This window comes from Trachinotus anak, unplaced genomic scaffold (assembly GCF_046630095.1).
Source record: "Trachinotus anak isolate AG129_WGS33_773 ecotype Australia unplaced genomic scaffold, CSIRO_AGI_Tana_v1 ptg000019l, whole genome shotgun sequence".
Classification (NCBI taxonomy): domain Eukaryota; kingdom Metazoa; phylum Chordata; class Actinopteri; order Carangiformes; family Carangidae; genus Trachinotus; species Trachinotus anak.
In genome coordinates, this window is record NW_027273870.1 from 20,647,531 (window position 1) to 20,673,477 (window position 25,947).

At 39.9% G+C, this 25,947-nt stretch overlaps 1 protein-coding gene across 11 annotated transcripts in view; it reads right to left on the bottom strand.

Moving 5' to 3' along the window:
* The window catches only part of gab1 (GRB2-associated binding protein 1), a 51,776-nt gene that overhangs the window by 7,637 nt on the left and 18,192 nt on the right, over positions 1–25,947 (bottom strand). For 7 of the 11 annotated variants that reach the window (XM_071504385.1, XM_071504387.1, XM_071504382.1 and 4 more), the window contains 6 exons: positions 9,877–10,005; positions 9,226–9,391; positions 5,999–6,227; positions 4,561–5,246; positions 2,607–2,701; positions 1,574–1,871 (listed from right to left, as the gene is read on the bottom strand). In XM_071504385.1, the coding sequence (XP_071360486.1) occupies positions 1,574–1,871; positions 2,607–2,701; positions 4,561–5,246; positions 5,999–6,227; positions 9,226–9,391; positions 9,877–10,005 (1,603 nt within the window). Of the gene's footprint in view, positions 1–1,573; positions 1,872–2,606; positions 2,702–4,560; positions 5,247–5,998; positions 6,228–9,225; positions 9,392–9,876; positions 10,006–15,039; positions 15,676–20,230; positions 20,822–23,611; positions 25,253–25,947 lie in introns of those variants that run through there. The other 4 variants (XM_071504390.1, XM_071504386.1, XM_071504381.1 and 1 more) reach the window with 4 other exon arrangements.

Below are 25,947 nucleotides of genomic sequence, written 5' to 3' on the forward strand. Positions count from 1 at the left end.
ATAATAATATCATATAGCACCTTCCAAATCATCAGGTATAAAGGGTGTTATATAACATAAAAGCAAATTAGTGTGACGCCATCAGAGGAGAAAGCTAAACAGAAGAGTTTGTAAATGTTTCAACACACCATATATACAATACACCACTGTCTCTTAGTTCTAATAAAACCAAAACAAATATCATGAAGACAGTAAAATGAGATACTGTGGTGAACAGTGCTCTATATGACTTTAAAGTGAACAAACAAAAGAGAAAAATCAGGAAAATATACAAACTACAAATGGGCAATATTTTTCTCCTCCCATACTCCCATACCTTTCTGGAAATGATGGATTACAAACTTTTATTTTACATCCACTAAATCTAGAGCTATTGTCCTTAATCTGAAATACATGGGGTATCGCTCCCATACACTGTACCAATGATTATATTGGCTGAGGGCACACACAAAAGTGCTTAACTCCAGTTTATAAATTTTGTAATGACGGTCCAATACACCACATACCATAAACTATTTATCATACAGAATTTAAGTGTTATAACTACTCTACTGTAACGCCCCCTGTGCCAAAATAATCACATATTTAAGTACATCCAAGTCCTTTGAGTACTGAAGATTAAAGTTATGGCTCTTTTTGTGAAACATGAGCAATGCCCTAAAATTGGTTGGCCTGTAAAAGAGCACTCAGATAATTTGGAATAATGAAAGTCATGATAGTCCAGTGATGATGCATGCCAAATTTGGAGATGACTGACTGAAAAGGTCACAGAAAAAAGCCCACATGTCACGCATGGAAGGATTCCCCAGCGGGAAATGTAAAACTTCATAACATGTCCTATTTTCTTTAGTGACAATAACAGCCCTGGCTTTTGATTTGCCTTTGTGATGACTCCCTGTCTCACTGTCATTCTTCAGCTCCCATTCTCTCGTTGCCCATTACTCAGCCTTTCAATCTGCCCAGATTGCAGTTCCCTTTGCTATTAGGTCTTTCATCAAAGAGCTCCATTCAGATGACGGGAACAAAGGGGATGGAGGTGACCACTCCGGGCTTCGGTCACTCCATGGCACAGAGACCAGCCCCCTCCAAAATGAGCTACAGGGCCTCTTGAGCTAGGGACAAAAGTGCTTTTGAAAAGGAGCTAACTGTGCTGGATGTAAGAAGATGTTGCAGACACTAAACTAATTCATCAACAGGTGAAATAATCTAATCGGAGGAAGGTTGTGGTTGGTATTTAATACATCAGACAAACCAATGGAGACAAAATGACAGAGAACCATTTTTATTACACCATTATTGAAACCCTTTTTAATAATGGCAACCTAAGTATGATAAAGAAAGACAGTGCTTTGAAAATGGTTAGAAATGATGGATTTATGACCATGAGCCAGCACTGAGAAGCAGCTGAGTGTTAAGACAGTTGTTGCATTAGTGAATACTGAGCATACTGAAGCAAGTTAAATGCAAGAATAGACTTCAACACACATCAAACCCACAACACCAACATGTCTAATCAGAACATTTACAAACCAAGTCACAGCTACACATGCATGCACACCTATTTTTTACTCACCTTTGCGATCAGGTTTGAGATTTCGGTCCACAGGTGGGGGCTGGCAGTCACTGAGCATTGGCCTACGGGGAGGGGTCTTGGGACTTGAGCGGAATCCCATGTGGGCGGGCGGGGGAACCTGCTTTCCCAGAGAGGAGAACTCCATGGTGCTCGGAGTCATGGGCACATAGTTGGGTTCATGCATTGGCTCTGGCAAACTGCCTGAGTGATGATGTGACGGGGAGTTGGCCATATGTACGTAGTTCTGGTCTACGTCCTCTGTGGACTGGCTACCCACTGGCATCATCCCTTTGTTTTTCTGAGGGTCATATGGAATACACACGTTCACAAACAAAAAGAGACACAGCTGGTGCAAGGCTGCCTGTAAAACGGAAAACTTCAATGATACGGCAACAGTGATTCAATCAAGGACGATTTCAAAGAAACTGCCGATACAAAAGCATACAGATAGGTGGTTTTTGATAGTAGCCAGCATATACTGCACCAACAAAAACCTGACAAATTGCAGGTAGATGCTCGGGAGCAGTAGGTAACACAGACTAGCGGTAAACCAGCTGTGCAGCTAGCCTTAATGTTTAAGCGTGATCTAACTGGAAGCAAAACTTCTAGCAAAATCAAGACTTAGCAGAATTTCACATTCTGCTGATCATACAAGCTAAACAGAACCCAATAAGTAAACTGACACAATCATGAGAGCAGCTGAATGTAAACTCTAAAGTATTCTTTAGTCTTTGTCTATACCAAGCAGTGCAATAAAAAAAATTTAAAAAAAACTGCTGTATCTGGTATGTCCATCATCCTGCACATTTCTACTACCCACAATCAAGTGAATTACTGTCATATTACAAAACATGTTCAAATGCACCCAGTCAATACTGGGTGCATTTGAACATGTTTTGTCTCCAATATAAAATGACTTATATTCAACATTGTCAAAGTATCCACAATCACAACATGAATGTTTTCCCTTAAGGTGTCAGCTGCTTCTTTCATGCACGGCAGGGATCAACAGTATTATGATCTTATCACTTACGAAGTAGCTGTTGAAGCTTTCATTGAAGTCAAACGAGCAGCTTTTGTCCGAGGGGAATGATCTAGGAATGTCATAGCAGTCCTGGGATACAAAATCTGCAAAAAACACATCATATTACCACATATACACATAATTACAATATATACTAGAAGTTAAACAGGATAAATAGCAGTTGTAATGGGTTCTTGGCATTTAATTATTTGATCTGTAGAACAAAACATGGTAATTTCACACTACACTATCTTTACCAGAGTGATATGCCTTCATTTCAAGCCATAATATCATCATACTGACATACGCAATACAGGCCCAATTAAATGTGTGATTGCATGACTCTGCAAAGATTCATTTGCTGAGTGGGATAGAGGTCTGCAACTGTGTGTAAGGGCTCTACTGTGAGGTACATGATTAGTGTGTTTTGCATTCTCATTACGCACTGAAGCAGGCACTAATGCATTTCACTTACGGCCACGAGAACCACAGCAAATGGTAGAAAGAGCTTGTACAGCAAATGGAAGTGTCAACTGAAAACTAAGATGGGTAAGACCATGGTGGTGGGGGTGGGGGGGTTAATTATAATGAGGCATGTCATTTTTGTGAAATACTGTAACTGCATCCAATCAAATCAATAAAAATGTGTTTCAAATGGGTCATATAAAATCCCATGCTTATTACAGTGCAAATAATTCACATATGCTGGGTTATTTTTGTCCAGTGGTTCTTTACAGTGTTTTTTCATTTTGTTCCCTTTACATCATCAGGATGCAGAATAAAGATCAATCATTCAACCCAGTCTCATGGAGGGAGAAATATTCACCACACCCACAATGCCATTCCGTGTAAAATTACACAACATATCATCAGATGAACCTGGGATATTCACTATTTGTGCGGCACAGGTAAGACTGACTGCTGTATTACACCAAAGGCTTCTGAGTTGTGTAAACAATTATCTGGCCTCTAATACCTCTGTAATTACATTTGTCACCACAAGAGGGAAGAGTAAGGGGAAGAATATACTATTTTGACCATCTTTACATCTCATGTTTCTCTTTTCTTGCCAGAAAGTTTTCTATTTATTAAGCCTTTCTGCAAAAGATGATCTAAAATTTGTGCTGTTAGGGTAAACTTATCATAAGAACTACTTTATTTTCTATTTTTGCTTAACTATTACAATAAAAGGCAACTGTATTCAGAAGATCTTCTCAGGCTGTGATTTGTCAGATTTGAGTAGATTCTTGTTCTGATTTGATACACAGTGAATGTGATGATGGTGCACAGAAATGGCTGTTAAGTGATAAAAACTTGTGAACCCCAACTTTAATAGATAATACAATATTTTAAAAGATCACATGAACGTGTCTTGTGTTGTCAGATTTAATAATTAGCCAAAGATATCTGTGGTAAGTGAAGATACATGAAGATGATTTTTAATGTATCTTGCTTGCTTTTTAAATGTTAGAACTGAGTATTGTAACCAATATATATGAGTGGAATTGCTGCACAAACCATCATTAAGTGCCTAAAAGACCTTCAAGGCATTTGCAGAAAAGTCTGCTCTATTCAGGTCTGATAAGCTTTTGACAATTTGAATGAATTTTGAACAAAACAGAAGACTAAAGGCAAAAACAGGGAATGCAGCTGGAAGAAAACATTCTAAGAGATGTCTCTTATCATCCATCAAATTAAAGTGAAAAGGGTACCGAATGTCGACATAAAAACTGTGCAAAATCCTCATAGGGACATTTATAATGTGTCTAGTTGAAGATAAATATCACTGCACATAAAGGTCAAAATCTTATAGAGGAAAGAGGCTTTGTGCGTGTGTGTCCTATGAAACACTATATTTAGATTTTTATATTTCAGGATCATAAAAGATATTTTCTTATTTCATAGTAGTTTTCCAGTACTCTACTCCAACAGCAAAAAAGAGAAAGAAAAAACTCTCCCAAACCTTTACGGAGGCGTGAACAGTCCACAGTGCCAATAGTGTTGCTGCGTAATGCTTTATTCCCAGCACTAGTAGGCACACAGTAGTTCCCATCTGTCTCTGAGGCCGACCGGGGCACACAATAGGTGTCCGTAGGTGAGCGCTCAGTAGGGGGTGGTGGGAGTCCTGAGGAGGAGCTGAGCGAAGGCTTAGGTGGTCTCGGAGGGGGAACTACATCTCCCCCACCCTCTGAGCCTCCTACCCCTGTTGATGATGACAACGTGCGTGGCACCTGGTAGGTACAGTTTGCGCCAGGTGTAGGTGGGATATCATAACTGATGGAGAGGTTGCGCAACTGTGTCTCCATCGAGGGCTTCCGTGATGGTGTGTTAAAGACATAAAGCTCAGAGGCATCCCCAGTGTCTGGATGACCTAGAGGGGAGGAGGCTGACTTGGGGAGCAGCACAGTATCCTGGGAGTAGCTGCGAGGGAGGTGGTAAAGGCCGCCATCAGTTGAGAGCGAGGCACCACGTGATGGAGGCGAGTCGTAGATGGAAGAGGCAGAGGCAGGGGCCGGGTGCTGTGGGAAGAAGCCGTTGTGCGAGGTGTGTTTCGCTGATGAGGTGGAGGATGTAGGCGTGCGGTGAGAGGGGAGGTTGTCATTCAGGTCCGTCTCTGAGGAGGTAGACTTGGAACACTCAGCATGGGCTCTGAGAAGAGAACACATATATACACCAGGGAATTAAATATCCACAAAAACATGCTGATTTTGAAAAGTTAAGAAATCCACACAGTCATAGTGAAAACTTCACAGCACTGGTTGCAAGCCATTGTTAGTAGCCTAAAGTTAAATTCAGATACCTCTTGTCATATAAGCATCTCCTTTTGGGTAAAGGCTGAAGTACTAAATAGCTGTTGGGTAATATCTACACATGCCATGTTTAGATAAAGTGTTAGGTAAAGTGCAACTCAGTCCGTTTTGATCTAGAAAGAGGTAGTTGCTTTAGAGTCAAACACGTCTACTCCAGCACTAATTATGATTTACAAAAGCCATGTAAATCTACAGTTGAGTGTATGTTTGTGTGTCTCTATTGGTCTGTCTTGTTTTCTTTTTTATATACATGTGTAGCACTCCACACAAGCAGGCAGTTCCAGCTGGATGGCTGGCCACTCACAGACTAGCCTGTGGAGGAAGAGTCTTGCTCTCACACTCCTCCAGGAGCAAATACTCCTGGTCTCCCTCCAATGGAGAGTGAAGCTGCACTGAGCTACACACACCACACAGCAGAGACAAGGACAAGAGTGGCAGTACAGATGAAATGTACAAAAAGAATAAATGGGCTGAAAAAATGCACAAAGACAAGCTTACATCACAGTACAGCACAGTATAGCACTCCGACATAGTGAATATGGAGACTCATACAGACAATAGAAGTATATGTATACATACAAACTAACTCACCTGTTGGGTTCAGGCTTTTTACTCTCACAGTTGGCCAGCCACAGGTAATCCTGAGGCTCCTCTGAACTGGACTGAGAGTCCAGGTGTCGCACACTGACTGGCTGGTATGGAGGAGGCACGCTGGACAGCACTCCTGCCGCTGGACCAACAATATTACCCAGTGCTGGATGTGGTGGGGTGTCCACTACCAGGCCTCCGATGACTGACTGGTGAGCAGCTTTTGCTGCCTCTGGAGGAGGGAAACAAGAAGACTGGGATTAACTCCTCTCAAGACTGTTTATATTTATGTGTAATCTTGTTTTGTATATCAAGCCATGTGTGCCTCAAAACACAAAAAGCCAATTACAATACAGGGTTTTCCATAGCTGACTATAGGAGGCGGTGGCAAACCACTGAATTAATGATTACCTCCACAAACAGAAGAAATGAATACACTTTTAGGAAGAAAAAAAAAGTAACCTTAAGGGGAAAGCAGGTGCACTTTTACACAACAAATACCATATAATGAATGAGTGAGGTTATTGTTTAGATTGTAACCTTAAAAATTACATCGCATCATGAGCTGTCAGACTTGGCTTAGCAGATGTCAATGAATGACTGATCAGGCTTACACACTGTGCACTGGCTTTCTAGAAAGTAAGTCAGGGCAGCGCAAAGCAGATTTGATTATCAACATTAACTTTATGTAAAGTAGAAGTTAGATACACCAGCTGGGCTCATATAATCTGTATGGAAAACATCAGTTCCTTTATTCATTTCAGATGGACTCCCACTGAATGTATTGCATTAAATCCAGTAATAAGTAACTAATTTTACTGACCCATTTTGTTTTTATACCTCTTGGATTGGATTTTCTACTTTTGTATTGATCCAATTATAATCCTGCTGTTGGATTATAACCACATAGTTGTATTTTTTTATTTCTGTTCTTCTTGGTAACCTATGGCTCCCACTGAATCCCAAGGACCCAAAGCCCATTGAGACAGTGCAGGTGATATTGGTGACTGATGATATTAGGCAGAAAGTAAACAGTAAGATGTGTTTGCTAATGTCAACTCTATCTGAAAAAACTTGGACCCAAGCTGTTTCCTAGCAACTCAATCCCAATATAACAGTCTATAGTCACCTGCAGCATTTTGACTGACACTACATCAACATTACATCTCTATAATGTATGAACTTGGGAAGCTGTTGTGTGTGGGCTCACTCTGATGAGACAAGGACAGATCTCAGTTTCTTTCATTTCTTTGGAACAGCTCCCCATACTATGTTTATTAAACTCAACCCAAAATCAAAGCTGTTAGCCTGAAACTAAAACACTGGGTATCCCTTCTCAACTGATCCAGGCAGCCACAACAATCAATAAACTCACTTGGGCAGATTTCCTGGGAGAAATAAAATGTTTTCAAATACAGTATACAGTCCAGTTTAAAGTGGGGTGTGGTGTAGTATGTGTGACTAGATTCCCTAAATAACATTTGCACTGGCAGCTGATATCAGGTTTAATCTCACTTGCTGTGAATTTACACAAAAAACACCATAATGAGTGATAATAATAATGAATCACTTTTCACATCCAACACATGCACACATGAAACCCACTTAAAAGCTTCACTTGTTCGTTAACTGTCTGAATACAGAGTTTGCCCTCAGAATCCCACACACTCTTTCTCAGACAGCATTTCCTGAAGGTCTCTGCTTTGTCACACTGAGTTTTCAAATATCAGAGTCCTTTTTAAACCCTTCTGCTCAAGCTGATTGTTGTACTGCACAGAGAGCCAAGAGGTCTGATGCGTATGCTGGGTGAAATATATCAATGCCTTTATTCCACATCTTTCTACTTTATTCTTCTTTTCACAGTCCTCCCACTCTCTTCTATAAGTGCCATGGTTATATCTCATGCAAGGTCCCCTTTTTCTCTTCTTTTAAAAGTCATCTCTCTTTATGTGCATCAGTTGCTTCCCTCTCCTCTGCTATCTTCTTTCCTCTCTCCTATTTGTTGGTTGAAGGTTTAAGTGCTGATTCATACAGGAAAAGGGAAAATCCCCTCTGCTCATACTCATCTATACCTCCTACACTGTCTCTCAGAGCCTTCGTTCCCCAGCCCTCCTAATGTTCTCTCCTCTAATATCTGCCCAGCCGTGAAGCACTCTAGCGTGGCCACACACAACAGAAGAGTAGGAGTTGGGTCTCACATGCAGAGAAGTGTAAGCGGCCACAAAAGAGAGAGAGCCAAGGACATTCTTTTGTAAGAAGAACTGTAAGGAAGGCTATCTGCAAAGATACTTGTCTTTAGACCTAGTTTCTCTTTGAATAGTCTCACTGTTTGATTTCACATGCTATTTTCAATAATTCTATTACAGAAGTGCCATGAATGCTGTGAACAGGGTTGCCCTGCAACACTAGCTATGTACCTGAGGTGGAGGCACAGTCACAATACTGTGGAGAGGATGACCTTGGAGCTGCATAATTAGTGACTTATTTGCCATGTTTAAAAAGTATATTCTTCTCCTCAAAGAATCTTAGTGGTGTGATATGCCAGACAGTGAATTAGTGCAACTTTTATGCCAGTTCTCATCACACTAAAATGCTTACACATTTAGATGAGGAGAGGGAGAAACCATAAAGGACCAAAACTGAGATACAAATAGCACAACTTGCAATTAGGCTCAAAGACAGACAGGGAAACAAGAGTACGTAAACGAGACAGAATGAGAACCAGATAAGAGGAAAAGAGCGAAAGAGAGACAGTGAGACCAGCAGGCACACAATGCTTTGATTATCCAGTACTGGGAACAAGAGTAACGTGAGCCTCAACATAACACATGGATCAACACATGGATCATTAGACCTTGGCTGAGAACTATGCTGAATAGGGCCCTTCTGGCACATTCAGCTCGTTCACCTAACTCCTTCAGCGAGAAAGAGGCAGATATTTGAGAGGCACCACAGTCAAATGAGAGACCAATCAAATGTACTGTAGGTATCCAGCGAGCTAATATTGTATTGTTAAATTCTAGCAATACATTTGCTTACTGCCGTTGATGAAAAACACCCTGATTTAAAGCTGCTACACAGGAATTCATGTATTTATGTATACACATGATAGAAAGTGTTTAATAAAGACTGTTGGTGCACGAGAAGATCACTACACAGTGCCAATATCACAGTGGCTAAGTGTAAAATATTTCAGCACTGATGTGTGGCTAACAAAGGCCTATCCTTACCATCATCAGTAGGGTTGAAACCACAGATGTCGCAGATGCAGCGAACCCACTTATTCATCTCGTCTTCAGTGTCAGCCACCAGGTAGAAGACACGGTCAATGGTCTTGATGTCAAATATGAAGCTGTGCTCTAAGTCCTTCTTATTGAACGTCAGCCCAGCGTCCACCTGAGAGAGTAACCAACGGGGGTTAGTTTAATATGGAATCAGTCAAGACAAAATGGATATCTGAATATTTACAGCCATATAATGAAAGCTTTGTGAATGTAAAAGTTGCACCTCAAAAACCTCCATGTTAAAATGTAATTTCAGTTTGTGCTCCTTTGAACTGATGATTATATTCAAGCCACTTTTTTTCCTGAGAAAAATACATGGAGCATTTTCAAAAGTTCTTAAAAACAATGACACGTATTGCTAAACAACTTGGCAGTTTTTTAAATTATTTTACATGATGTATTTGTGAGGAAAACAGTGACTTAGCTGCGACTTGAGTGTCATAATCAATGCGAACGCATCAAATATAAAATTATGAATATATGTGGGCACAGACTGCTGCTAGCTACAACTGGACTTGCTTAAGAATTAATCATATATGCAGACATATGCAACTGTGGCTCTTCAATTTGCAGCTTGGTAGTAATGAAGAACCATACCTGCTCACACAAGTTGAGATCGATCACGCGAATGGGCTTCTTGGCATGGTCATTCTTGTAGTACTCCAACACGTCTGGGTCGCCTGTCAGACGGCCACTGCGAAGAACAAACCACCGCTTCTTCCATGCCTGCAGGGTGAGCACAGAAATGAGGCCAAAGGTTATTTGTGTGTTCTCACAATGACTGCTCCATTCCCAACTGACCACAGGCTGGCCAAATGCTTTATTTTTCCAGTTTAGCCGATGTGTCCTAGCATAGCTTGTGTCTCTGTGTGCATTCTCCACCAGCTGCACTGCCCTCATTGAAGAATACTGAGAGCCAGAGGGAAGAGGCCTGCAACCAGAAATATGTGTCTGGGATAACCAGAACAAAAGCCACATAGTTTGGTCTAGCACCCTGATTGGAGTGAATAACCAAATCTATAAGGAGAAACAGGCAATTAGTTCTTTCTTTCAAATGTGATTTGTTGTCTGCGAGAATACGGCATCACAAAGCAGACACAAGAGTTTAAATTCAGGCATAGCAGACACAGAAAAATGACACAAGCAGATGAAATTTATGACTTTCACTCAGTGTACATAAGAAAAGGCTGTTTAGTAATAAAGTCATTATCTGACAGTACATTAAGTACATTAAAGAGAAGACAATGAGAGACCACTTGCTTCCTGGGATAATTGAATGAATCAGTAATAGATTAATGAGGCCACACTTTAGCACAGGATTCTAAAAAATCCCCCTGTGCCACTGTAATTCAAATTACAGCTTCAAAACTTGTTAAGGTATCATCCATATCACGGCTTGTTGTTGGAAAGATAAAGCTCAGTAAGGGTAAAAGGCCTCTCCAGGCCTTCAAAATAAATTCAAAGCCAGAAGCTGATTAATTTTGGCACTACACGGACATTGTAACCTTGCTTGTAAATTGTGTGTTTTCTACATCATGATGTCTGTAGTGTTATCTGGAGAACATATCCAACAGTGATTCATCTAAATGCAGACTTGAGGAGGTCACAAACTCTTGACTTTGCTGAGTCATGGCAGGTAGGCTCAACATTTTGTTTAGGGCTCAAAACAAGCTCTCCTTTAAATAGAAGCAAGGCTTGTCTGAGTGTTCACTAGATTCTGTTGTAAGATAAGGGATTTATCCAAAAATATTTCACTTCCTTCTATTGCTTAAGTGAGGGTAACTCACATGGACATTTTGTACAAGTTTCACCAACCAAAGAGTGTAGTACTAAAAAACATGAACTCCAAAGTGAGATGATCAATTTGAGTACCCATACTGTTTGAAATGTGAGTTTAAAATGAGAGGCGAGACCCACACAGAGATCAGACAGATCAGGAAGCATACCAAGAGAGTGTGAGGAATGCAAACTAAAGCTTTGTTGTTGTTGTTTTGGGGTAAGAGTTTGACCATATTAACAATGCTGTGGGCTTGGGTTTTTTCATCCCTTAGCTGTTTTTCCATCCACAGGGTGTCCTTTGTTAGTGGGCCAAGCCCCGGATTGAGACAGCATGAAGAGCATCAGACCTTTCCCTCCAAAAACAGGATGAAGAAACAAGCAGAGCTGCAAAGCCCCTGGATTTTAAACTGCAGGCACAGAGACATACAGAAACCACATGGACAAAACACTTAAACATTTAACAACACACACAGTTTCATACAAAAAGAATCAAAACACCATTCACATCCCACACTGACACATTGCACACACACATGAAGCACATGTTTCACACACTGTAGTTCAAACAGCCTGCATTATATAATCACAAACACACCCACGTGGTCCAAATGAAGCTTAAACCTATTAGACCTACATCCTTTGAGACAGGGCCACTTCAATATCAGATTTAACCATAAAGGCTAAAGTGAATGTGCAAAGACAACACTGATGTTTCTGTGTTGTGTTGGTCGAATAAAGACAGTGGGTGTGGAGAGGGAACCTCTCTCTCTGGCACATAACAAAGCAATCATGGGTCAAGTTACCCTATGGGGAACAGAAGGACCAAGAGCTTAAGTTACAGCAAGGCCAGGCCCGCCCAGGGTGAGAGCGTTGACAACTGGGTGAGTTGTATATGCTCAAGACAGAGGCAAGTGAGACTTGTTAAACAAACTGCTTAATAATCATGGAGAAGAGTTCTTTTGAAAAGTCATGAGAACAGAGTTGAGAGTCTACACACATAAAAAACCTCAATAGCTACTAAATCAAAAACTCAAACTGAAGATGGAAAACCAACAGATGAGCCACACACTAAACTGACAGTGGCCAATAAATTTAATATAAAAATGTTGTGATCTCATTGAGATCTTTGTGAAGCTTAGTCAAGTTAACATGACAGAACAGATCACACAATATATACAGTAATCACACAGGTGGTTGTGTGCAGTTTCTGCACCATTAAAAGTCAAACAGCATTTGACGACACAATCACAAAAGGGGGGCTGCAGAAGAAATATAGTATGAAGAAAATTCACAAACATTTTATCAAGTATATTATCACATAAACTATCCAAAAGGGAAACAATTATTATAGATGGTAGATGGAAAAAATAATATATAAAAGTCATGTAAAAAAAATGTCACAGGCCAAATTATTGTTATGAGGGAATATTTTGAGGAAATATTCTAAAATATAACAGAAACAGGATATTTCAACGGCTGTTCACTCCTGGGAGATACAGTCAAAATTTATTAAGACGTTAAAAAAAGATATATTAAATAATAAAAAAATATCATATTAATCATACTACATATACATAATGTACTCCAACTTTTTAGACTCCAAACTTTTTAGGTTTACAGAACCTCATTGCCCAACTCCTGTCTCCTTATGAACCAGGACGGCCACTCTGATAGGAGTCGTAATTGTTTCAAAGAGCAGAACAAAAACTTTTGCTGAGACAGCCCAGCTCAGTTTTTATGGTCTGAGCAGATTCACAGTCTGCCTGATGATCTGTGAATCTTTAAACTGAGACATTTGATTCGGATGTTTTATTGTCATTTATTTACCATAAAACATTAAAAATCTAAATTTCATTTTTAACCCTGACATAGTGTTAAAGGAGCTGTACCTCTGAAGAGAATCTGCACCCACTGCTAGATTAGCATGGTTACACCACTAGTTCTAGGATGACAAGCTGTGTGGTAGCTGAAGCATCTATCCACCATCTGTGGGCTTTCACACAGCTTTCCTCATGCACAATTATACACAGTTGCTCTGTTTTATAACACTGATTTGTACCATCCATTCAGTATCAGACATGTGCATTAAATAAGCACTTATATTTATAATAGAGTGCTGCAGGAATGAGTCATAAAACCTGGAGACAAGTTAGCATTTTAGCACTTTGGTTCCCTCGACCCAAAGTTGATGGGTTTATTGATTGGGTTTTTGGTTAGATGCCTGGAATAAGGTCTGTAGTAAACACAAGCTAATGACATTTTCACGTTTTATTTTACGACATAAAATACTTGATGTTTTGAAACTTTTAGCATCTTAAAAAAGGTGGTTGCTAATAAGTGGCTAACTGAGACTACAGAGGTTGTCGGGGACACTAAACTTCATCACGCTGAGCATGCAAACCGTTCAACCGTTCACTCACCAGTCTATGCTTACAGCCCCGTTGTGTTCATACTCACATTTTCTAAGAGTGAAGGCTTTTGTAGAAGAAGTAAGCGCACTAAATCAAATTTTAAGTTGGCAGCTTAGTGGTGACATTTAAGTCATGCAATTGGGTTGTAATTCGTTTATAGCCTATCATTAGCTTTTTACTAATGGTATTTGTATTTAGGCTTCAAAAATCATAAAAGCCACGTTCATTTGTGAAGACTATCTTGCTGAACAAAATGTGTCATAAACTTTTGTTTATCACAGAGTTTATTTTCTGCAACAATCCAAAAGCCAATGGAAAAATCCCACTGGCTTTTTGTTGAGGGAACCAGGATGGTGCCAACTTCTGGATTGGCCTTCAAAAATACATCATCCCTGTAGCACTCTATAATAAACAAATGAAAACACTGCCCAAACTGCCCCTCCAATCAGTCAACTAAGTGAGTAAAGGTTACTACTCTTGCTAGTCGCAAGTAAGCAAGCAGGTTGAAAAGTGGGACAGATTACATTTTTGATCTAGAAAATGAAAACAAGGATGTATGTAAGCTGGTGTCATATAACCAGTCAACTGCAGCAATCCATAACAACATTCAGCACAGACGTGTGGATGTGAAGGCAGGAAGGCTGCTGGTGCTAGCACTGCTTACAGTAGCCACATTTGGCAAACCAATATGACATTGTTTACCCACAGACTAGTAGACTAGTCTAAATCTAAGTTGCCATTTAATCGACAGGGAAATAAGCTATAAGGAACACCCCTAATTCATATAAACACAAGACCCAAGGTAAGTGGGAGGAATGAGGTTAAGGCAAGAAATTTACATGCACTGTCTTTACCCTGTCCAGTAGTGGTCAGTAATCCGATTTCTCCACTAACTCCTACCATATTTTAAACAAGCACTGGCATTTTTAAAATGTATTACTGATATGCACTTCAGCTTGAAGTGTTTTTTCTTCTTTTTTTATAACTGGCAGCACAGTGGGAGAACAGGCCCTTGTAGTGAGACAACGCTGTTTTTTCCTAATGTGTGAATATGTGCTTATGTGTCTAAATTTAAAAATACATCTCTTCTGAGAAAATTGCCTTTTATAGACTTTAAATTGACTTTTGTTTTACTTGCAGTCGGGCTTCGGATTTACTTCCACTGGACAGAAGGATGTGCTGCTACAAGTAAATATTTGACCTTGCTTTCCCTTTTACCTTTTCTCTTGATTAGATTAAGGAAACTATGTTATTCCTTATCATGACCTTACAAGACCCACAATCACTGAGAATGAATGGGCTGAAAGAAACACATTGACTGCACCAATGTCCACGAGTACTGTCTTGTTTAACTACAAATTAAAACTTTTCCCAGCAGAATAATTTGACATATGATGTAATCACATGGCAATTCCACACATTGTTGCTTTAAGAGCATGTAAACACACGTAATATCATAATAACAGAACCAAAACAACCCCATCATGCTCTTAACCCAACAAACACACATTGAAATAGTATGACCAAACAATCTTTGCTTAACACTGTGTAGTTGTCCACCATTACATACCTCCTGTCAAGGCTCATGAAGAACACAATGAGGCCTGTAGTCCTGCTTTTACTATGTATATTCCATTGTAGCCAGTGTGTTGAATTAAGGGCTAAATCCCAAATAGTCAAAGCCAGTTTGCAGTACTTAATAACTGCAGAATACATGTACATCCATTCCAGCCTTCCTTAATACACCAACAGTTTCTCAACCACTCAGCTCACTCAACAATCACAGCCCACTTCAGCTTGTAGGAGTCTAGTGTTCGCTGCACCAGGGTTGGGAATGGGACGGCATGGGACGATACTGGACTGAGATGGGGAGGGCTCCCCTGGCATGGCAGCTGTCCCCATGAGCCCTTTTCTATCCCCCTCCCCCTTTTTCTCCAAGTGTCTTAGTGTCTTCTGATAGGGTGAAACACAGGAAGACACCCGCCATTCGCCCACTCAGGTCCTATAGCCGATGGGGGCCAAACAGAGACGGCATTGAGGGTCTGACTAAGATGCTGATAGGGGAAGAAGAGGGTGGGAGGGTCAGGGGGGAGATGCCAACTGAATGGAGTCACTCTGCCGTCAGAGGCCTGCTGACCCAACATTACTTGAGCATGACAAAAGCAAAGGTGGGTAAGAGAAGTAGGTGAAGTGCGTAGTGCGTAAAGAGGGACAAAATACTTTAGAGTAAGAGTTTAATATCTTTGCAGAAAGAGAACGATGGAGGAAGACATGAGAGATTAGCTGTATTCTCAAGCACTAGGTGGACATTCAGTACATTTTGTGTGTGTGTGTGTGTGTGTGTGTGTGTGTGTGTGTGTGTGTGTGTGAGAGAAGAGAGAGAGACAGAGAATGTACCAAGAGAATATACCATTCTCTTGTCTGTACTGCATAGTAGACACAAGCTACAAGAGAGTAAATGTAGTGAATAAGTGAGTAAGAAAAAGTGTCAAACTATTTCTTTTAGACACTGACTGACATGATCTGTATTTATCCCCAAAGTCAAATCTTAACGGTTACAGCTCATTTGCTTTTGCTTGAACAACATTTCAGTGTCTAAATAAGCCATAGCATTCCAATATCAGACTTTGGAAAAGTCTTGCTTGGTACTATGCTATGCCAAATCCATATTAGGGGAAGTAAAGAAATTAATGAGACAATATGGCACCACTGTGTGTTGATTAAAGACATGGCAAGACTCCCAGATACAGCATGAATTGAGCAAACATACAGTGGAAATGAACTCTATGTTTTAGTCTGTACTTGCTAAAAAAAAAAGAGACAGTGTGGTCACATCAGTCTCGTTCTACAGTAATCAATCAAATTCAGAAAATATAGTGTACCATCCTGCCAACACCACTCAAGCTCCACAAAGCCAGTTTACTGTGCTTATAAGGCTAATTGTACTTCATAGTTTAGATAGCTTAATGTAGCCTAAAAAGCCTTTAAGTGCTCTAATTGCTAATGTGAATGTGCTGTCATCACAGGCTGTTAAATTGCATACTTAAACTCATCCTTGATAATGGTAAATGATACTGTGACAGGCCGGGGTTTCTGTAATTCTGCAGCAGCAGCACTTTGGATATTACAAAAGACTGTCTTCATGATAAGGACCAGTGTGCTGTTTCTTTGACACTGGTGTTGGATAATGTGTGAAAAGTGACACCTGAGTTATATGTGTTTCAACTAGTCCATGTGTGCCAGTCTGCGTTAATGCATGCACAACATGCGCTTGCTTTGCACATTAAGTGCAATGAGCCAAAGGCGACTGTAAGGCAGTTAGAAGGACAATAAATAGTAGATTGCCAACACTTTATCTTGAGGGTTGAACTCCCAGACTTACTCTTACTGTGAAACAACAATGGTTTAATATTTCAAATTTACTGCATATGCAAGTTTACACCCACCCCCTCGGAAACCTATAACACAGGTTGTAACCTAAGTCTGCAACAGTTTTAAGAGTCTCATACAATTTTAGTCCTCAAAAACAAACAGACAGACACGTGAAGTGTGCACTGCAAATATACTGCATCATAAACCCAAACACACAGGCATGAAGGGTTCAATGCTTCCTTTAAAAGGCTGATATCTATTGTGTGTGGATGTGTGTGTTAGACCAAAACAGTTTTACATCTGATGCAATACCAACTGTTTACCAAACTTGACACAAACCAATAAAACTGCCAACAGTGGTGTGCATCTATCCCAGATGTCTCAATATGTACTTCGATACACAGTCCATGCACCAATACAAAAATAGCACATGTACATGTGTAACAATACTGTAGTACAGAGCTAATTCTTTGGCTCTTTCAGGGAGGAGAGGCTGTGTGGCTGTCTTATTGTTCTGTCAGAATCACATTATTTATTCTGTAACGTGTCACTGGTCATAGCTAATTAAAGAAAGAAGACAAATAGAACAAAAAAGAATACAAAGAAAAAAAGCAAAAAACATCTTAATACACAATCCATACAACACTCAGTATCCACAATATTCATTGTATCTGCATATTAAACACAATGCAGAATGTACAGCTTATCTGGGTAAAGAATAAGCCTCTCTTGAATCCAAACCTATAACTGAAGTGGTCCATTACAGGAGCACTCTCTGTGAGCCCGTGTTGTGTATCAGTGCTAGAACATGTATTTTTGACATTAGACCTGGATATGTGTATTAAAAGTCACTACATGTTCTGAGTACTTGACTTGTCTTCAGTCAAGAAAAATGACAACAGATTAGCAAGTAGAAAGTATAATTTGTGTATTTCAAAGTGAAATAAGCAGCACAAGGCACTGAAAATCAGTATACAATGGACACAGCTGTGATCTGTTGGGTGTGAGAAGAAGAGATCATTTTCTGTGCTAGCTCTGATTTAGAAGTGATTTATTTAAATCAGCACAGTGGCAATGCTTTAAAAACACTGTTTCAAAATTCCAAAAAAAAAGAAGCCGCACATTCCAAAACCTTGGAGAATGTAAATCTAACTGATTTGAGTTATGATATTTGATGATGAAAGGTTTTAGCATTAGCTTAGCTCACAGACTCTGGGTGCATAGTTAGCACTTAGCAGCATGCGAGTGGCCGGGCCATCTGTCCTGTCTGAGTGGGCTGTGGGTAAATGACCTGCACCCCAGCTGCACTGACTCATCCTGACTAGGACAGCTTCTCTGTTTGTTCCTCAGAAAAACACAAGGGATAGAGTGAGGGAGAGATGGGGTGCACACAGGGTGAAAGAGAGAAGGTCAAGATTTTTGGTGATAACAGAACAAATTAGTATGTGCTATCGTTTAATCTGCCAGAAATCACAACCAGATAACATTTTATGGACACACATAAAACAGACCTCCTTTTATGGTCAGTGGATATGACATTAAAAAAAATGTTTTTAAACTGACCTGTATTAGCTTTACACTCACACAGTGAATCTCTCCAAAGCAGGAAATTAAACACACAATAGATTCCAGATTGTCAGCATTGGTCTGTGTACTATTCAGGGCAGTCTCATCCAAAGGAATAAGGAGTCCTAGAATAATGTGTAATCTCACTCAGGGCTGTGGTGGAAAAGCATACAAGAAATTCATTACGTTAGAAAACATTTCCATTATTTGATTGGCTGTAATAGCTTCAGTCAACATTATTAAGTTGACGTCCTACGTTAACATTTAAGAATGTCATGTACCTGAACAAATACTAAAGGTTACACGAAAGCAACACCAAATCAGTGATAGTCATTTTAGTTTGAAATTAGTTTCCACAGCAATCAAGGCCTAGTAACACATCTTTCCTTTTATGCTGTCAAATGCTGGCAGCCATGTGTTCTGTATGGACATAAAGAGGTTTTAGGTTAACAAAAAAAAAAAAAAATCAAGGAATGAATTTCAGAGTACATGACATTTTCAGTTATTTGCGCAAATACTTGAATATCAAATAACTGCAACTGCTGACGCAGAGATGCAACAAAACTACCAAATATTTCCATGACACTGCAATTTGACACAAGTGCAGTAAACAAATATGCAATCTTGTAGACCACAGTGCTTCCCTAAGCCTCACTATCTGGACCTTAAGACAGTACTGAACAAAAGGCTTTTCTAAGAAAGGGGTGTCAAGAGCGTCAGAGGTTTTGGCGCACTTTGCCTTGCTGACGAGGTCTGCAGAAGGAGAAGGAGAGGAGGGACAAAAGCTCTTCTATGCTGAGTGCCGCAACTTGTATAAATCAGTCTTTGTTAGCAAGACATGACTGGGATTCTTGCTAAACAGCTATTTTTACATCCTTGAGCACCAGAGAGGGCAGTTAACGTACAAGTAAGAGTGCATGGCCTTTGGCTAAGTGAGGCGGTTCAGCGGACGTCATCAGCCCCTCCGCCTGCTGGAAGGACAGGGGACTTCCGTGAAAGATGTGCATTCCTGAGGTCCAGCATCCTGGACAGTGGTTAATAGTCAGTCTCTGAGCGCAAGGTAAACACTCAATTTGTTCTGTTGAGATCACAGTCATGCATGATGGAGTCTTGTTAGATAATCCAATTCATGCTCAACCTGTTGTGAACTACAGCTGACACAGTTGGTGGGAAGCCCTATATTCTATTCACAATGGACAGAGTAAAGAACTGAGAATTTCAACATCTGTATGTATATATATATATATATATATATATATATATATATATATATATATATATATATATATATATATATTTTAAGACAGAATGCACAGTGTACTGCATTGGGGTTGATACATTACAATAATCCTGTTAGTTCCCATTTACAGTTAAAGTAAACAAATCCCCGCCAGTATAACTCCAAACCTTCAGTTTCACATCCTTTTAACAGGTACAATGTTCTGCTTTCTCTAAGGTAAAGAAATTGAGCAACAGGACTCATTATGGAATGGGAATTGATGTTACATGCTCCTAACAAGCTACAAGCTCTTGCTGTGATCCCACTGCATTAGTGCTGTAAAATAACTCCTACACGTATGAAATAAGGGTGGGCCGATGGACAATGCCATCGCCTATTGCCAACGGCTGACACTCATTATGATGCTGAACTATAAGGAGCTATAATCACACTATTTACCACCCAGTGAAAGCAGTGGGCGCAAACATAAAAAATGATTTTGTACCTAACTCTCCTGTTCTCTGCTATGCCTGTTATAAACAAATAATTCCTAATTACAACATTCTTATTACTGAGGTTCAGTGGAAAAAAAAAGTGAGCCTACCTTACAAGCTGTATATCCAGAGGTGTTTTTAATTCTGTTTTGTAGAGTTTCTGTTATTGATAGTGAATGAGCAAGTGTGTTGTTGTTGTTTTTACACTTATTTGCGCCTTCTGACGTTATCATGTGCAGCAGTGTGTGTGAGGGTCTGCAGTTTGTAACCTCTCCCTTCTCTGACTTCCTGTTCTATGTAATCAGGTTGCCCCAGACCCTCTCAACTGCCACTGCTAAATCAGAGGGGGTGGGACAAGGAGAGACTAGAGGGTGTGCGCCCCAACATATTCAACTGACAAAAGTGGAATTATTTCATTACCAACAGTTATTCCCTTTTTGTTACAATCTGGATCTTTGTTATAATTTTGTCCATCATTGCTAGCAGTTGTTATTCAACTAACATTTTATTTTCCAGTTATACTGCAAATACACACACACACACACACACACACACACACACACACACACACACACACACACACACACACACACACACACACACACACACACACAGTGACCCTACCTCACACAGCTTTCAGATTAAAGTACAGAGAGCAACATGAGAGAGCACACGTTTCTAAGAATTCCAGTTTAACCAAATTACACAATATGAAACGCTTACTTAGAATTAAAAATGGAGGTAAGCATCATGTGATTACCTGGACTGTAAAACTGCCTTACTCTTTATTTCCACTGATTTAGAATGACTGTGTTATGTCCTCACCAACATCCTGTTTCAACAACAAAGACGTTACATTAAGCAGGTAAATATGGCATTTCATGGAGACTTTACAGCCTGTGTCATCTCACTCTCATGACGCTTTTCCTAATGGACTCTGCCCTAGCTATGCAGTCCTGTCCCCAGATTACAGCAATACTTCATTTAAATTCCTAATCAAAATGTCTGTGTGAAGCTCATAATTATAGACAAATCACTTTCCTTGCATTTCTCTTTCTGGTGTTGCAACTGAAGGCTCCATCCTCTTCCCTGGATGTGAGCCTTCCTCTGCTTCCTGTGGAGACTTTATGATTCTGGTTCCCATCTGCACTCTCCATAAAAAGAGGTCAGAGATGCCACAGCACGGACAGCTTCCTCTACATGCCTGCTTCACAAAACCACTCCTTTGGCAGAGCCCTGACCCCACAATTTCTCCAAATGCTGCTAATGTGCTTCATCAGTGACTGGGCAAAAGATAAGAAGAACATAAAAATGTGACAAATTCTCTAATAATTCTTTACCATACCTAGAACAACAGCAAAGTGTAATAATGAAAAACCCATTGTGAATAACTGTCAAGGCCATTGTCAAAGTATATCATACTGTATCCAGGAGAACAACTGACAAAGAGTGATTGTCCGAATAAACCATTTAGCAATATTCCCTCTTCCTAGCACCCATAACAGGACTGTGGCCAAAGACAGCAGGGGAAATTAACAAAGAGAAATAGTGTGAGAACAGGGCTAAAGATAGGACCACCCAGGCAAACAGATTGAAGTAAGAGCAACATTAGCTTATGTGTGCCTGTGTGTGTCCTATTGAACCCTTACACGTCCATCTTAGAAACACCCACAACAAAAATTTTAACTCCCAGCTCTCTGAACCTATCAATTATCATTCAAGTCCACAGCATAGTGCTGCTCCCATGTGAGAGTCAACCTCTTCATTTCTCTCCTCTCCAAGAGAAAACAAGAGCAAATCTTTGTTAAACTGAAACATCACATCCTTGCTTTGTGTGCATGCGCCCCATCTTCCCACACAGGTCAGAGACATAACAGTGAGAATCTCAAGTCTCAATTCTTCCAGAAGAACTAAAGCTCAAACCCAGAATTCCTCAGAAACTACATCCATTTTTATTAGACTGTATACTAACCTGGCATTAACACACCAAGGCCTTACATACTGTATATGCTCCATATTCTAGTTTATGTTTATCATAAATTATCACAGGCTATCACATGAAGACTAAATAATGAGTAGTTAGTCTACATTGTACAGTTGAGAAATTTCAATTCTTAAAAAAATGCAAACTAAAATGTTTTTGTGTCTAATACATGTATTTGGATCTTGGGTAGAATATATACAAAATTAATGTAGTGATGACTATCAGCATTATCTATATAAATATATGTTAAAATATTTGAAATCACAAGTCAACAGTGAAACACCATTTACCCATGGAGTCAAATGGCTTTAGATTCAATTTACAAGTCACAAATTATGGACACATTCAACCTATTATCATTCATTTAGACACAACAGTTATGAACCACAATATCTCATTCTGAGAATTTCCTCAAGATACAACTGTATGAAATGAAAGATATAATATTGAATTATTACACAACCAGATAGCAAGTTAATGAGGCTCTGTAAAGAAATTGGCACAGCAATGTGAGCCAGTACCAGCCTCTGCACAGGCTACAAGGCCGAAGAAGAAGTTGGCTCCATACCAAAATATGGAGCAGTTGTTTCATGCAGCTGGGCATATGCTATATAGGTAACATTTGTGAATTCCTTCTTTGCCAGAAATAAACTAGTGGACTGACATCTGCTGCGTAATGTATAGACAGGATGTGTGTGTGTGTGTGTGTGTGTGTGTGTGTGTGTATACATACGTGCATGTGTGCTTGCGCGCTTGTGTGTGATAAAAATAGCTGTTTATGCTCTTGGAGCATAAACTCTGTGGAGACCATCTGATATTAATAAATGCTTTAAAGGTAGAAGGAGAAAGAAACTCACTGAAACACCAAGTTCCCGCAGCTGTGGCTGCATAAAGAACTCCTCCTGAGAGTGCACGATACATCAGTTAGAGAGCCTTCCTATATGTATGCTCATCAACAGTGTATTGATCCATAAGGAGCACCTACTGTATGATCAAAACAAGCAAGTTCCCTCCATTCATCATCTGCACAATCCCTCACTCCCTCCCTCAATTTACCATCCCACAGTCGCTCTGCTTTCATGTGCAGCTGTGAAATTCTCACCCAGCCAGGCGCCATCTGACCCAAGCCCTAACAATCTACGGTAACTGTCCAAAGAACACAGACCCTGGTAGTCATACTGCTATCTTTGCAAACAGTGCGCACAAAGACCAACATTCTCATGAAAGACCATCTGAAGGGCAAACAGGTGTTCTAAATTTATGGGCTTTCACAGGTGACCTAATAACAAGACAATGTCACAATTCTTCAGACTATTTTACATCAAAAACCAGATATTCTGGCTGGAAACAGAACCCACCACCACCCTATCATTAGGTCATATACACAGAAGCAGGTTCTGGAATTATTGAATAATTGAATAATAAACTTAAAACTATTATCAAACTTCAGCTTTGTCCATAAAACTTTGACAAAAAAAATATCTGCAGCAGAAATCATGGTGCTTACCAAAGTTTTCAACAGCAGGTATTACATTCTCTCAGCCTTTGTTGGAGAGGTATTCTCAACCAATTGTGTGGTTCCTGGTACTTATTCCATACAGCCCAGGACTATGGTCCTGCTGGTACTCCATTGGCTTGGACACCAGCAACTGTGCAATTGCTGCCGTTGCTGCACTGACTCTTTGTCATAGGGCGGGGACAGGAACTCTCCGTCAAGTAATCATTCCATATCATTCATTAGAGTATCCACAGACAGAGGGAGGGAAAGACCATGAGAGAGAGAGAGTGAGAGGGAGAAGGTGGGGAAGATGTTACACAAGAGAGCATGAGGAAGTGAAGAGCTGATCAGTAGTTCTGTACTGTGCCTGAATGCAGCTGTCTTGTTTATTGTCGTAAAAAACAATGATGGTGCAGTCAATTTTCAAAAAATCACATTTAACTTAAGCCACCTCCAAAAACATTGGAAGTAAATAAATAAAAACAGCTACCCCCTGGCCTCCTTTCACAGCTTTCTGATAGGTAAGCTTCAGACTTAAACCGTGCTCACAGGGTAAGGCATTAACTCAGAGGGAGCAGGCTTAAACATTAACACAGCTTCACATCATGTATGACTGAGGGAGCACAGAAGTGTCAGTAGTTACATATAATACAGAAAACTGTTGAGAACTCACAGTATTAGCATTTTCATCAAAACTAAACTAACTACCTCTGACTGTGTTTTCCAGGAAACATGGGGCTTTGTGAAACAGAGAAAAGGAGAGAAAAAACACACACAAGGCAAAATAACATCCCTTAGTGGAAGTTTCCACTTTGTTAGCGCTTTTTATCTTCCTGGTCATCTGTTCCCAACACACACTCCGGGCAAAAAGATTTCCTGTTTTGCCTCCTTTTGTCACTGTGGTTGTGTTTGGGGGTCTGCGGGTGCTAACTTTAGAACATCTTCTACAGCTAATGTCTCATAACTTGTCCAGAAAACTGAGGACTTGATTAAGTCAAATAACACAAACAGGACAGTCTGTCTTTCCTTTCAAAGTTTAGGACTCACTAAAGAGTCGCATACATATGCTGGGGTAAAGTACTGTTACCATCTGAATGGCGAAAGTAGACAAGGAATCACATCTGCACAATGAAAACTCAATAACCAAAGTTGATGATTTGCTGACACGTATGCAGCACATTTTTGCAAAATGTTTCACCTGATTAGCAGGAAGTAGTTCAAAATCCCTATTTGATGAGTTCATTTCTTATTCTCTTTTCTCTGAAATAATACTAAGCAACTTACTGCATATATACAGTATACATACACTACAGCAGCATGAATCAAAGGTCACTAAAGCAATTATCAAACACGTCCTTGTTTGCAGCTATTAACCTATATACTCTGCATGTACAGTTATTTGGCAGAATGTATTGTTCAGGATACATTTTTATTGTTGAACAAACACAATTTAATACAATGTATTGTCTTTCCTCACTGTAAATCTCACATTTGAGATAGGCTCACAAGTTCTCAGTACAACTTAAGTCAGGTGAGGAAAGGGGCTAAGTTATTATTCCACCATCTCTGAGACCTTTGCTGGCTAAGCAAGCGGTGGAGTAATTGGGTGCATGTGATGGAGTGTTGTCCGGCTTTAAGATCACTGCCTTTTTGAACGTTGCAGACTGACTATTTGCAACAAAATATGTGATTGTGGTGGTCAGGCCACAATAGTTAAGCAGTTTCAAGAGTGTTGCATCTGTCTCAAAGGTACTTCACAATTTTTGACTTTTCAGTGTCAATTAAATCTTTTTTTGGCCCACTGTACCTGGGGCAATGAATGTGCCTAATAATTATGCACACCTTCATATAAGGTGTTAATCACTCCCATACGGTCAAGATGCTCATTAGTCTAATAATTGTGCACACGGTGTAAAAGTAAGGGTCTACAGTGATGACTGTTCTGCCTGGACCTTATCTGTGAGACATCATATTTGTTTACCAGTTCACTGTGGCCTCAAGATTTCTTGTTGAAATACAGTATTGCTCATAAAGAGAGCGTTTCTCCCCCACACAAAAGCTGTCACTGCTCTGGCTGGAAGTAGCTGCACTCACGCTGGCCATTTCCTGGCATGGGCAATGCTCTCTTATTTTTATAGGATTTAATACAGTTAAACTATCGTATCTTACAATATTGGTTGTTTCCTATATGCACACTGCCTGACTTTCATTTAGTGCACACGTTGTTTTGATGGACAGTCTCCACATATATCTTTATAAGCATATACTCCTTTATAAGCATGCAGTAAAGGTTATTATTTTATGTCCTCTGTTGTTTCTATATGATTCACTAACCGATTAATCAC